This window comes from Ovis aries, chromosome 19 (genome assembly GCF_016772045.2).
Source record: "Ovis aries strain OAR_USU_Benz2616 breed Rambouillet chromosome 19, ARS-UI_Ramb_v3.0, whole genome shotgun sequence".
NCBI classification, from domain to species: domain Eukaryota; kingdom Metazoa; phylum Chordata; class Mammalia; order Artiodactyla; family Bovidae; genus Ovis; species Ovis aries.
Window position 1 is genome coordinate 1,617,821 of NC_056072.1, and position 15,294 is coordinate 1,633,114.

General features: G+C 38.0%; 1 protein-coding gene across 6 annotated transcripts in view; it reads right to left on the reverse strand.

Annotated features, from left to right (window-relative positions):
• The window catches only part of NEK10 (NIMA related kinase 10), a 283,289-nt gene that overhangs the window by 141,774 nt on the left and 126,221 nt on the right, over nucleotides 1-15,294 (reverse strand). For all 6 annotated transcript variants that reach the window (XM_042235756.2, XM_042235752.2, XM_060402044.1 and 3 more), the window contains one exon: nucleotides 10,331-10,406. In XM_042235756.2, coding sequence (XP_042091690.1) covers nucleotides 10,331-10,406 — 76 coding nt within the window. The remainder of the gene's footprint in view (nucleotides 1-10,330; nucleotides 10,407-15,294) is intronic.

A 15,294-nucleotide genomic window follows, 5' to 3' on the forward strand; every position in this document is an offset into this window, starting at 1 on the left:
GACGCGGGGAGGACACAGGTCCGCGCATCGCTCGTCCTTCTCCTCGGCGCCACCTGGGCCCCGCGCGCGGCCACCCAGCACACCTCATCACAGTGGCACCGGGCGCAGGGATCAATAAAATTTTTTAAATAAAAAAGATGTGATATATATATATATACACACATATGTGTGTATACATATATATGCATATACATGTATATGTATACATATATGTGCATATACATGTGTGTATATACATGTATACATATACAGGTATATACACATATATATGTATACATACATGTATATGTGATATATATACATATATGTATGTATATATACACATAATATACAAAATTTTTAAAATAAAAAGATATGATATATATACATGTGTATATACATATATACACACCTATATATGCGTATATACATATATGTGTATATATACATATGTGTGTATACATATATACATATGTGTGTGTGTGTGTATATATATATATACACACACACACAGACACACACACACAATGGACTTCTACTCAGCCACTTAAAAAGAATACAGTTCTGATGTTTACAGCAACATGTATGAACCTAGAGATTATTATACTCAGTGAGATAAGCCAGACAGATAAAGACATGTACTGTATAACATCGCCTGTATGTGGAATCTAAACAATAATACAAACAAACGTATATGTGAAACAGAAACAGATGCAACAGACACACAAAACAAACCTAGAGTTACCAACGGGGAGAGGAAGTGAGGAGTGAGAGATCTGAAGTATTAGATTAACAGATACACACTACTATATACAAAATAGATAGGCAACAAGGATATACTATGTAACACAAGGAATTATACCAGTGATTCTGTAATAATGTTTAATGGATTATAATCTGCAAAAATATGAATCACATTGCTATACGCCTGAAGGTAACATAATATTGGAAATCAACTATACTTCAATTAAAAAACTGTTAGTGCTTTAGAGCTTGATAAAAATGCACCTGGATTTTTAATCACATTAAACACAGAATGTGGTGAGTGTGTGTGTGTATACATACACAATAGAATATATTCAACCATTAAAAGGAAGGAAATCTCATTTACAATGACATAGATGAACCAGAAAGGCATTACTCTAGTTGAAATAAGCCAGAGAAATTTAAAAAGAAGCTGATTCTGTAGAATTAGAGAGTAGAATGTGGTTGCCATTGGTTGGGCAGGGGTAGGGGGAGCAGGGGGAAAGGATGATACAAGTCAAAGGGAACAAATTTTCAGTTATGAGAAGAGTAAATTCTGAGCATGTAATAGTGACTACAGTTAATAATATGCTATTGTGTACTTAAAAGTCCTAGAGAGTAGATATTAGCATTCTTAGAACAACAAACTGTTAATTATGTGAGGTGATGAATTTGTTAATTATACTGATCTTGATAATCATTTCACAAATGTATATCAAATCCTGTTATATACTTTAAACATATACAAATATATTTGTTAAATTTTCCCAATTACTCTTCCATAAAGTTTCAAAAATATTTAAACACAAAGTCAGAATGATTTAATAATTATTGATAATAATAACTATTATTATTAATTCAGAATATTTATTAGGATTCTGTCAGTCTGCTCCTAGAGGAGCAGTGGAACAGTGGTGAACAAAATAGCCAAAAGCTTTACTGTTGGGGAGTTTGTGTTTCAGTGGGAGACACATGATTAAAATACATTAAAAGACACTAATTAAAATACAACATAACGACAGAGAGAGCCAATTCCTATGAATAGAGAAAGGGATAGAGTCTGAAAAAGGCTGCTACTTGGGGTGGGTGATCAGGATAACCTCTCTATAGAAAGGACATTTAACAGAGAGCAGAAGGAAGAAAGCCGGTGAGCAGTTGCTCTACCAGGTAGGCAGGCAAACTTTGGAAATCTAAAGTACAGCTAAGCGGGAGAGGATCAAGGTGAGGTGGTTTGTTACAGTGGGAGGGAGAAATTTCCTTTATTATATTGGGCTAATCAAAAAAGTTCATTCAGGTTTTTCATAAGAGCCCATGGAAAAATCCAAACGAACTTTTTGACCAATCCAATTGCATCTTGGGGAAAATCTATTACAAACCTAGGCAGCATATTAAAAAGGTGAGATGTCATTTTGCTGACAAAGGTTCATATAATCAAAGCTGTGGTTTTTCCAGTAGTCATGTATGGATGTGAGAGTTGGACCATAAGGAAGGCTGAGCACTGAAGAATTGATACTTTTGAACTGTGGTGTTGGAGAAGACTCTTGAGAGTCCCTTGGACTGCAAGGATATCCAACCAGTCAATCCTAAAGGAAATCACCCCTGAATATTCATTGGAAGGACTGATGCTGAAGCTGAAGCTCCAATACTTTGGCCACCTGATGTGAAGAGCCAACTCATTGGAAAAGACCTTGATGCTAGGAAAGATTGAGATCAGGAGAAGAGGGCGACAGAGGATGAGATGGTTGCATTGCATCATCAATTCAATGGACATGAGTTTGAGCAAACTCTGGGAGATACTAAAGGACAGGGAAGCCTGGCGTGTTGCAGTCCAATGGGTTGCAAAGACTCAGACACAACTGAGAGACTGAGTAACAATAATGATATCTCCATTATTTCAGGTTATCTCCATTATGGTCATAATCATACAAGTAGTGGATCACTCATATAGTATATGTTTCTTGTGATCCTATAAACCACACTCTGGGCTCAGTGCTGGGGATGGTGACCTATGACAAAATAAATATAAAAGTTCACCTTGTGAAGGATGAGTGCATGGTGTGTGTAGGCCCAGGGCATCCTGTCCTGTTTTGGGGAGTTTGCCTGAGGAGGTGTGTTCTGGCTGAGAGGTAAAGGGTAAGAAGAGCTTGCTGCTGCTGCTGCTGCTAAGTCACTTCAGTCATCGCCAACTCTGTGCGACCCCAGAGATGGCAGCCCACCAGGCTCCCCCATCCCTGGGATTCTCCAGGCAAGAACACTGGAGTGGGTTGCCATTTCCTTCTCCAATGAATGAAAGTGAAAAGTGAAAGTGAAGTCACTCAGTTGTGTCCGACTCTTGGCTACCCCATGGACTGCAGCCTACCAGGCTCCTCCATCCATGGGATTTTCCAGGCAAGAGTGCTGGAGCGGGGTGCCATCGCCTTACCATCTGACAAATGGGAAAAGCAGTATCCCAGGAAGAGGGAGCAGCACATGTGAAAGCCCTGTGGTCACAGGCAACACACAGGGTGCAGCTAAGAGCAGTGTAGTCTGGCTGGAGGGACAGCAGGATGCTGTGGCAAAGGCAGGGAGCAGGGCTGTCCACCTGCAGCCTGACTGAGGACTCGGACTGTGAACTGTGAGCAGCTGGAACCTACCAAAGTATTTTAGGCCAGTTAAGAGTCTCAGAGCTCAGAGATTCCTTAAGATCTTGGGAAGAACAGTCAGTAGCTAGGCAGGTTTCAATGTGTCTCTACTTGTTCAGATTCTCCTACAGGTTTATTTTGATCCATCCAGTGAAAAATTTGCCAGCTTTTAATTATCTAATGTAATAACATGAATGGGATTATACTATGCAATAAAGTCTCAAAGAATTCCCCATTCCAAGATTAGTCCAAGTTATCTGTTTTTATGAGATCATACTTGTTTATTATCCAGAAATTCCAAATATATATTCTACAAAGAACTAGCCAGTGGTGCTGGTAGTAAAGAACCTGCCTGCCAATAGGAGATGGAAGAGACACAGGTTTGATCCCTCAGTTGGGAAGATCCCCTGGAGGAGGGCATGGCAACCCATTCCCTTATTCTTGCCTAGAGAATCCCATTGACAGAGGATCCTGGCAGGCTACAGTCCATAAGGTTGCAAAGAGTCAGACACAACTGAAGCAATTTAGCATGCACACACACGTGAAGTAGCCTAAAATGTTTCTCAGAGTTGCAAACTCTAAAATCTGCTCTGAAAATGAAGTTGAAGGAATTACACAGTTTTAGACTCTGGAAGTGGAGTAAAACATAGAGAGAAAAAAGGGAACCAAAGATTATATTTGGAGAGTATTTTCCATGGAAAGGATAATAAAGACCTGCCTAATAATGAATCCAATCAGATAAAGAAGATTTATGAAACTTCTGTTCCACCGCAATGAATCCAGTGCCCACAACCACTTATCTAGCAGCTGAGATTCAGAATAAAGAATGCTCTGAGGCACTTTCTGTAAACATTGAGAAAGAACTTTCTTCTATTAAATAAGTTAATACCTGAGCAAACAAAGGCAAAAAGAAACAGCAAACTGATGTGGGAAAATCAAGCTTGTTAAACTCAGGGGAGCTTGAATGAGGTATTCCAGGTCAAATTAATTGGCTCAGAGGAGTTTATAAAAATTACACAGAGATTACAGGCTATCAACAACTTCAGATATGCAAATGACACCACTCTAATGGCAGAAAGTGAAGAGGAACTAAAGAACCTCTTGATGAGGGTAAAGGAGGAGAGTGAAAAAGCCAGCTTAAAACTAAATATTCAAAAAACAAAGATCACGGCATCCAGTCCCATCACTTCATGGAAAATAGGAGAGAAGGTGTAAGCAGTGACAGATTTCCTCTTCTTGGGCTCTAAAATCACTGCGGAGGGTGACTGCAGCCATGGAATTAGAAGACGACTGCTTCTTGGCAGGAAAGCCTAGACAAATAGACAGCGTGTTAAAAAGCAAAGACATCACCTTGCCGGCAAAGGTCTGTACATCAAAGCTATGGTCTTCCCAGCAGTCACATACAGTTGTGAGAGCCGGACCATAAAGAAGCCAGAGCAATGAAGGAATTGATGCTTTTGAACTGTGGAGCTGGAGAAGACTCCTGAGAGTCCCTTGGAGAGCAACGACATCAAACCAGTTAATCTTAAAGGAAATCAACCTTGATTACTCATTGGATCACCACAAACTGTAGAAAAGTCTTCAAGAGATGGGAATACCAGACTACCTGACCTATCTCTTGAGAAATCTGTATGCAGGTCAGGAAGCAACAGTTAGAACTGGACATAGAACAACAGACAAGTTGCAAATAGGATAAGGAGTATGTCAAGGCTGCATATTGTCACCCTGCTTATTTAACTTCTGTGCAAAGTACATCATCAGAAACGCTGGGCTGGATGAAGCACAAGCTGGAATCAAGATTGCTGGAAGAAATATCAATAACCTCAGATATGCAAATGAAACCATCCTTATGGCTGAAAGCAAAGAACTGAAGAGCCTCTTGATGAAAGTAAAGCAGGAAAGTAAAAAAGTTGGCTTAAAACTCAGGAAACTAAGATCATGGCATCTGGTCCCATCACTTCATGGCAAATAGATGGGGACTATTATTTGCCTGCATCAGATTTTATTTGGGGGGCTCCAAAATCATTGTCAGAGAAGGCAATGGCACCCCATTCTGGTACTCTTGCTGGAAAATCCAATGGGCGGAGGAGCCTGGTAGGCTGCAGTCCATGGGGTCACTAAGAGTCGGACATGGCTGAGCGACCTCACTTTCACTTTTCACTTTCATGAACTGGAGAAGGAAATGGCAACCCACTCCAGTGTTCTTGCCTGGAGAATCCCAGGGACAGGGGAGCCTGGTGGGCTGCCGTCTATGGGGTCGCACAGAGTTGGACACGACTGAGGCGACTTAGCAGCAGCAAAATCACTGTGGATGGTGACTGAAGCCATGAAATTAAAAGACGCTTGCTCCTTGGAAGAAAAGCATAGTAAAAAGCAGAGATATTTCTTTGCCATCAAAGATCCATCTAGTCAAGGCTATGGTGTTTCCAGTAGTCATGTATGGATGTGAGCGTTGGACTATAAAGAAAGCTGAGTGCTGAAGAATTGATGCTTTTGAACTGTGGTGTTGCAGAAGACTCTTGAGAGTCCCATGGACTGCAAGGAGATCCAACCAGTCCATCCTAAAGAAAATCAGTCCTGAATGTTCATCGGAAGGACTGATGTTGAAGCTGAAACTCCAATACTTGGTCCACCTGATGTGAAGAACTGACTGGAAAAGCCCCTGATTCTGGGAAAAATTGAAGGCAGGAGGAGAAGGGGATGACAGAGGATGAGATGGTTGGATGGCATCACCGACTCAATTGACATGAGTTTGAGTAAATTCCAGGAGTTGGTGATGGACAAGGAGGCCTGGTATGCTGCAGTCCATGGGGTTGCAAAGAGTCAGAGAGACTGAACTGAACTGAATTCATTGGAAGGACTGATGCTAAAGCTGAAGCTCCAATACTTTGGCCGCCTGAGGCAAAGAGCTGACTCACTGGAAAAGACCCTGATTCTGGGAAATAATGAGGGCAGGAGGAGAAGAGGGTGACAGGATGAGATGGTTGGATGGCATCACTGATGCAATGGACATGAACTTGGGAAGACTCCAGGATACGGTGAGGGACAGAGAAGCCTGGTGTGTTGCAGTCCATGGGGTCACAAAGAATCAGATATGACTTGGCAACTGAACAAAAACAACAACTACAGAATGTGGAGGGGAATAGGCATGAAGGTGCAAGTATCAAGACAGAGACTGTGAAAGACATTGGTTTTACTTTTGTCCAATTCACAAATTCAGAGAAAACCCGAAGAGAAGGATATAAGAAAATTCAAAAGTAGCTGGACTTGTGAAATGTATTAGGAACCATCTTAAATTTGGAACAATAAAAATTTAAGAGTTTATACTGACATTTCCAGTGCATACCCTTAACATCACACATGACTCTCACCTGGGGGCTTCCTCCCAGTCCCCACCCCAGGATGCCAGGAGTATCTAAAGGTCAGTGGAATAGTCCCCAACCACTTGTGGCTGGGAAAAGAAAAAAAAATTCGTACCTTTAATTTGGCATATAGGAACCACTCTGAAACATCTCATGTACTATATCCCAGATCATAATCTACAGATCTGAGTATTAATAATTCCTTACTGTCTGCTTTCTCTTCTCTGTCTCATTCCCTCCCCAGCCCCTAATATTTCATGAGACCACCTGCTAAATAAACTATTTCACTTAGATCTTTGTCTTTTGGAAAAACCCAAAGTAAGAAAGTAATGAAATGTAATTTAGAACTGAGTTCTTTTGACCCTGTGCTCAGTTTGAAGACATCAAAAACTAAGAAAAATGGCTTGTGAGACTAAGCTTATTGTAAAACCTATCAAACAAGGGGCATTTCTAACAACTAGGAAAGAAGAAAGTGGGATAAGGGAGTAGAAGTAAAAATTTTAAAGCAACTTAAAAGAAAAGGAGCTTTCTGGTCATATATTTTTGATATTCCTAAATAAAACAATAGCTTAACCATATTAGGAGGTTCAGCTTTCCTAACTCTATAGTTGACTTAAAAGTTAAAAGGAAATGTGAATCCATCTTTGGGCTAATAAAATAAAATAACAGTCATGTTTTAGATTTCTTCTTATATACTGTACAGATCTCCTGGCTCCCCTCCACCACCACCTCAACATACACACAAAATTATCATATCAGCAATTCTAAACTTATTAATTCACAGTCTTGGGAATAAATCTGCTTACTTTTAGTTTGCATTTTACTAGTTCTGTAACTTTGATCAACAAATCTGTTCAGGAATATATGATTACTTAACACTTTAGTGATTAAGATTTATTATTTCTGAAAAAGAGTAAAAAGTAGAACAAAAGAAAATTATTCTACCAGCAACAAGTAATAGTTGACGCATATCCTTATTATTAAAAGATTAAGTGCACAGATAAACCTTCAATTTTCAAGGTACAATCGTAGACTGGTCCACCAATCTCTGCATCTTCTCATGAAGCTAGTTTCAATAACACTAGCCAAATAAATGAAAATTCATCCCTCAAAAATACCACTTGGCATATTCTCATATGAAAGGACTTTGTAAAAAAAAAAGGGGGGGGGGCGTTACTTCCAATTCCCACCCTCCTTGGAGAAGATTTATTCTGAACCCTATCCCCAGGGCTCTGTTGTGCAATAGACTAGATTAAAAAAGGAAGATGGAAGTGTCTTGATTGCTTGACCAGATTTATGAGATTTCAGAATATTTCCCTGAAATCTGCTTCATCTACAGACTACCATATCTGTATGACAGATTCAGACAAATGATATGTGATCAGCAAAAAAAGATTCTCATTTCATGATAATTAATGAAATACAAAGGAAACCTACAAGCATGCTCAGTTCAGTTCAGTCACTCAGTCATGGCTAATTCTTTGTAATCGCATGAATCACAGCACACCAGGCCTCCCTCTCCATCACCAACTCCTAGAGTTCACTCAAACTCATGTCCATCGAGTCAGTGATGCCATTCAGCCATCTCATTCTCTGTCATCCCCTTCCCCTCCTGCCCCCAATCTCTCCCAGCATCAGGGTCTTTTCCAATGAGTCAACTCTTTGCATGAGGTGGCCAAAGTATTGGAGTTTCATCTTCAAAATCAGTTCTTCCAATGAACATCCAGGATTGATCTCTTTTAGGATGGACTGGTTGGATCTCCTTGCAGTCCAAGGGACTCTCAAGAGTCTTCTCCAACACCACAGTTTAAAAGCATCAATTTTTCGGCACTCAGCCTTCTTCACAGTCCAACTCTCACATCCATACACGACCACTGGAAAAACCATAGCCTTGACTTGACGGACCTTTGTTGGCAAAGTAATGTCTCTGCTTTTCCATATGCTATCTAAGAGTCTCAATTCATCAAAATAACAAGCATTTACCCAAGAAGCAACCAACTTTGTAGATATATGTCTAAGTATATATGTCATCATTTATTCATTCACATAATAAAATTTATTCTGAACCTATTATTTGCCAGATGCTAGGACAAGCATTAGGACTTGAAAAACTTTTTCCTTGACCTTGAATATCTATCGATGTAAAAGAATAAAAGAATCATATATACAATAGGGGCAATTAAATGTTCCAAGTGTCATGTTGCAAACCAAGTCTACTAGTTTATTCACAGATTCATTCAACAAGTTTTGTATATCTGTTGTGTGCCGAGGATCATTTCATTTTTCTTTCTTTTTCTTTAATTTTTATTTTTACTTTATTTTACTTGACAATACTGTGTTGGTTTTGCCATACATTGACATGAATCCGCCATGGGTGTACATGAGTTCCCAAACCTGAACTCCTCTCCCACCTCCCACCCCATATCATCTCTCTGGATCATCCCCGTGCACCAGCCCCAAGCATCCTGTATCCTGTATCGAACATAGACTGGTGATTCGTTTCTTACATGATAGTATACATGTTTCAATGCCATTCTCCCAAATCATCCCACCCTCTCCCTCTCCCTCAGAGTCCAAAAGTCCATTCTATACATCTGTGTCTCTTTTGCTGTCTCACATACAGGGTTATCCTTACCATCTTTCTAAATTCCATATATATGTGTTAGTATACTGTATTAGTATTTTTCTTTCTGGCTTACACACAGAAATCCCTTGCATTCCTATACACTAATAATGAGAAAGTAGAAAAAGAAATTAAGGAAACAATTCCATTCACCATTGCAATGAAAAGAATAAAATACTTAGGAATATATTTACCTAAAGAAACTAAAGACCTATATATAGAAAATTATAAAACACTGATGAAAGAAATCAAAGAGGACGCTAACAGATGGAGAAATATACCATGTTCATGGTTCGGAAGAATCAATATAGTGAAAATGAGTATACTACACAAAGCAATCTACAGATTCAATGCAATCCCTATCAAGCTACCAGCGGTATTTTTCACAGAACTAGTACAAATAATTTCACAACACGTATGGAAATACAAAAAAAAAAAAAAAAAACTCGAATAGCCAAAGCAATCTTGAGAAAGAAGAATGGAACTGGAGGAATCAACTTGCCTGACTTCAGGCTCTACTACAAAGCTACAGTCATCAAGACAGTATGGTACTGGCACAGACAGAAATATAGATCAATGGAACAAAATAGAAAGCCCAGAGATAAATCCACACACCTATGGACACCTTATCTTCAACAAAGGAGGCAAGAATACAGAATGGACTAAAGACAATCTCTTTAACAAGTCGTGCTGGGAAAACTGGTCAACCACTTGTAAAAGAATGAAACTAGATCACTTTCTAACACCACACACAAAAATAAACTCAAAATGGATTAGAGGATCATTTCAATTACAAGTAATTAAGGGGCAGAGTTACCTTAAAGGAAAGATAGTTGGCTATTTTAAATATGTAATGGCACAATTCTACACATGTGTATTAACAGGATAATTGAAGAAAACTTATTAGAAGTAAATGTCTTTCCTTTGCACACCAAAAAAAGAAATGAAAGCCCAAACCAGTTAAGAATGATGTTTAAGAACCATAAAATAATTGTCCTTACCAGGAATACAGAATTGTTCCTACAACAGACGTAAGTCTACTGCTTTCTTGTTTTTGCTTTGCCAGGCCAAAGTCAGCTACAATTGGAAAAAAAAAAAGAAGCAATTTTATTATAATTTCCCAGAATTAGCACTGTTCCTTTGCTTTTAAATTTCTGCAGAAAACAAAATAACAAAAAAAAAAAAACTATTACAATTCAAAAGAGAAAGTTTTTCTTGTCTTTCCCTGTCAAAATGCCCCATGTACAATACTCTAAACCATTCCCAGCTTTCATTAATAGTGTACATACATTAAGCCATTATGCTATACATCATTAAAAATATTAAAATAATTATTGCTGACTGAAAGATAGGACAAAGTACTTACTGAACATGTGATTCTACTTTTTAAATTATTCTTTATTATTTTCAAATAAAAGGAACCTAATGTTTTGGCCACAGGACTGGTAAAGGTCAGTTTTCATCCCAATCCCAAAGAAAGGCAGTGCCAAAGAATGCTCAAATTACCCCACAATTGCACTCATCTCACACACTAGTAGAAGGTAATGGCACCCTACTCCCAGTACTCTTGCCTGGAAAATACCATGGACGGAGGAGCCTGTTAGGCTGCAGTCCATGGGGTCACTAACAGTTGGACACGACTGAGTGACTTCAATTTCACTTTTCACTTTCATGCACTGGAGAAGGAAATGGCAACCCACTCCAGTGTTCTTGCCTGGAAAATTCCAGGGACAGGAGAGCCTGGTGTGCCGCCATCTATGGGGTCGCACAGAGTTGGACATGACTGAAGTGGCTTAGCAGCAGCAGCACATGCTAGTAAAGTAATGCTCAAAATTCTCCAAGCCACACTTGAGCAATACATGAACCGTGAACTCAGAGATGTTCAAGCTGGTTTTAGAAAAGGCAGAGGAACCAGAGATCAAATTGCCAACATCCGCTGGATCATTGAAAAAGCAAGAGAGTTCCAGAAAAACATCTATTTCTGTTCTATTGACTATGCCAAAGCCTTTGACTGTGTGGATCACAATAAACTGTGGAAAATTCTGAAAGAGATGGGAATACCAGACCACCTGACTTGCCTCTTGAGAAACCTGTATGCAGGTTAGGAAGCAACAGTTAAAACTGGACATGGAACAACAGACTGGTTCCAAATAGGGAAAGGAGTACATCAAGGCTGTATATTGTCATCTTGCTTATTTATATGTAGAGTACATCATGAGAAACGCTGGGTTGGATGAAGCACAAGCTGGAATCAAGATTGCCAGGAGAAATATCAATAACCTCAGATATACAGATGACACCAACATTATGGCAGAAAGTGAAGAGGAGCTAAAAAGCCTCTTGATAAAAGTGAAAGAGGAGAGTGAAAAACTTGGCTTAAAACTCAACATTCAGAAAACTAAGATCATGGTATCTTGTCCCATCACTTCATGGGAAATAGGTGAGGAAACAGTGGAAACAGTGGCAGACTTTATTTTGGGGAGCTCCAAAAATCACTGCAGATGGTGACTGCAGCCAGGAAATTAAAAGACACTTACTCATTGGAAGAAAAGTTATGACCAACCTAGACAGCATATCAAAAAGCAGAGACATTACTTTGCCAACAAAGATCCATCTAGTCAAGGCTATGGTTTTTCTAGTAGTCATGTATGGATGTGAGAGTTGGACTGTGAAGAAAGCTGAGCGCCGAAGAATTGATGCTTTTGAACTGTGGTGTCGGAGAAGACTCTTGAGAGTCTCTTGGAGTGCAAGAAGATCCAACCAGTCCATCGTAAAGGAGATTAGTCCTGGGTGTTCATTGGAAGGATGGATGTTGAAGGTGAAACTCCAATAATTTGGCTACCTCATGAGATGAGTTGACTCATTGGAAAAGACCCTGATGCTGGGAGAGATTGGGAGCAGGAGGAGAAGGGGACGACATAGGATGAGATGGCTGAATGGCATCACCGACTCGATGGACATGAGTTTGTGTAGGCTCTGGGAGTTGGTGATGGACATTGAGGCCTGGCATGCTGCGATTCATGGGGTCGCAAGAGTCGGACACGACTGAGCAACTGAACTGAACTGAACTGAACTGAATGTTTTGGCATATGGTAATCATTATCTCACGGGCCAAAATAAATAAGTAAACATGGTAAACCTAAATAATCACCATGAAGATCTGAAAACCTGAAATTAATGGCATCTATCTGTATGCAGTCATAGTAAATACAATGTTCACAGTCAAATCAAAATACTTATATAACAATATACTTAATGTTAATATAAATGATTCTAATTTTTAAACTAAATATTGATATTTAATATTAGTCCTAGCTAAATTCTTCCAAGAACCTTCAAATACTTCTTTTTTCCATTTTTTAATGCAAATTTATTTAATTGGAGGCTAATTACTTTACAATATTATAGTGGTTTTGCCATACACTGACATGGATCAAATACTTCTCTTTCTAAGCCACTCAACACCTAAGATCAAAGTGGTAGAAACAGATACTCTTCCTTTTATTAGTGTAAGGATTTGCAAACTTCTCGGTAAGTTTAATTACTGGAATTACACAAAAGGACAGAGTTGAACCAGGGCAAAAATTCAAGTTGCTATTATTAGTAAAGTTTGATGTTCACAATATCACTTTTTTAAGTGCACTAAATATGTATGGAATTTCACTGTGATAAACTTTCAATACAATGTACTTGATTGTCTATAATAAAATGTCTTTGACAGGTTGAAAATATTTTGAAGTACTGACTTTGTTCATAGTAATATTAATTTGTGCTATGAATAACAATCAGTTCAGTTCAGTCACTCAGTCATGACTCTTTGTGACCCAATGGACTGTAGCATGCCAGGCTTCCCTGTCCACCACCAACTCCCGGAGTTTACTCAAATTCATGTCCATTGAGTCGGTGATAACATCCAACCATCTCAACCTCTGTCATCCCCTTCTCCTCTCACCTTCAATCTTTCCTGCCTTCAGTCTTTTCAAATGAGTCAGTTCTTCACATACCAGTTTACTAAACAACAACCTTGAACTAGCACAGATTTAGCTGCTTACATATATTATCTGCTTTAATACTCAACAATGGGTTAGCAATTATTATAGTTAGTGCCCCTTAGTGATTAAAGGCAAGGACTCCAGAACCAGACAGGCTCAATTCAAATCCTGGCCTCATTATGTGCTACCTGAGTAACCCTGGAGAAGTTATTTAATTTCTATTTGTAATAGTTTTCTTATCTGTAAAAGTAGTAAGTACTATGATATTAAAATGTGAATAAGTTAACATATACAAATGTAGTATAGCACAGTGATAATCAACTGATGTATATTGTTATTTAATCTCACAATAACCCATTTTACAGATGAAGAAACTGAGGTTCAAAGAGACTATAGGGAGAAATGAATAGTTACACATGAATTTGAGGTTGTTCAATTCTAAAGCCCCAACTCCTCATCAAAACACAATACAGTACTGCCAACAAAGGAAAATCAGCCCTAGGTAATTTCATTTACAAAATCAACCAAACATTTAGATAGTAAATGTCAGTCATGCCCAAGCTCTACCAGAAAACAGAAGAGGAGAGAACACTTTCCAGCTCAGCTTATGAAATCAGTATTACCAGGAACCAGGTCCAAACAAAGACATTATAAGAAAAGAAAACCTGAGGACAATTCCCATGAGAATAGATGCTAAAATTATCAATAAAATATAAATAAATTCAATCTAAAGGTATATTTAAAAGGATAACACATAATAACCAAGTGGAGTTTATGCTAGAAATACAAGGCTAGCCCAACATTTAAAAATGAATCAATATTGTTTCCCAGATCAGAACATTAGAGAAGGAAATTATATGATCATCTCAATTGTTGTGTAAGAAAAATTTGAAAAAATTCAGCATCTATTCTTTTCAGCAAAATGGGAAACCCAATAAAGGGCATCTGTGAAAAACCTACAGCTAACTCTCTACTTAATGTTGAAAGACTGAATGCCCTTCCCTTAAGATGAAAAACAAGGCTGGAGGTTAGCTCAACTTACGATGATCATTTCACAATATATAACAAATATCAAATTATTATGTTATACACTTTAATATAATGTTGTATGTCAATCAGATCTCAATTAAAGCATAAAAGAAAAGACATAGTTGTCTTCTTAATATCCTGATAGATATTTTGAAGAGATTGTCATGTAAGCACATTTTTTGCTGTGCCTTGATAACTTTTAAAAATAAATCAGAAAATATTATTTTCTCTTTCCTTTCAAAAAAAAAAAGAAGAAGAAGAAAGCATGCTAATTATAGAGCAGCATAGAAACAAATACGTAGGAGAACATGACAAATGATATGAAAGACCTATGCAGGGAAAATTATAAATTTTGTTACAGAGTCAATAAAGACTAGAATTAATGAAGAGAAAGTCAAAATTTATGGATTTGAATTTTAAATATTATATAAATTTCATTCTTCCTAAGTTAATTTATGTAATTCCAATCAAATGATTCTTCATATTTGGGGTGGAACTTCACAAATCGAGTATAAAATTAATATAGAAATAGAAAGAGCCAAGAGGAGACATGGATTTTGATAGAAAAGAAAACATAGCTTTCTACAATGTATTAAGAATTATTACAAGGCTATAGTAGTTAAGACAAGGTTGTATAAACTCAAGACTACAAACAAAAAGGCAAGAATGTTCACTCTCACCATTCCTATTAACAGTTATACTACAAAGCCAAGTAAGCACAATAATTGCACACAAATTTTTCTGCAAAAATTATTTTTTATTTCCCTTTGATTCCTTGGAGTGACATTACTAAATACTATGACAAGTATATGTTTAATTTTGTTAAAATGTTACCAAGCCAAAATATTTTCCAGTGCGTTCTCACCAGACATGTATTAGAGTTCTAGTTGTTTCTGCCTCTTATTCAGCATTTGGAGTTGTCAGGGTTTTTTAATTAGCCATTT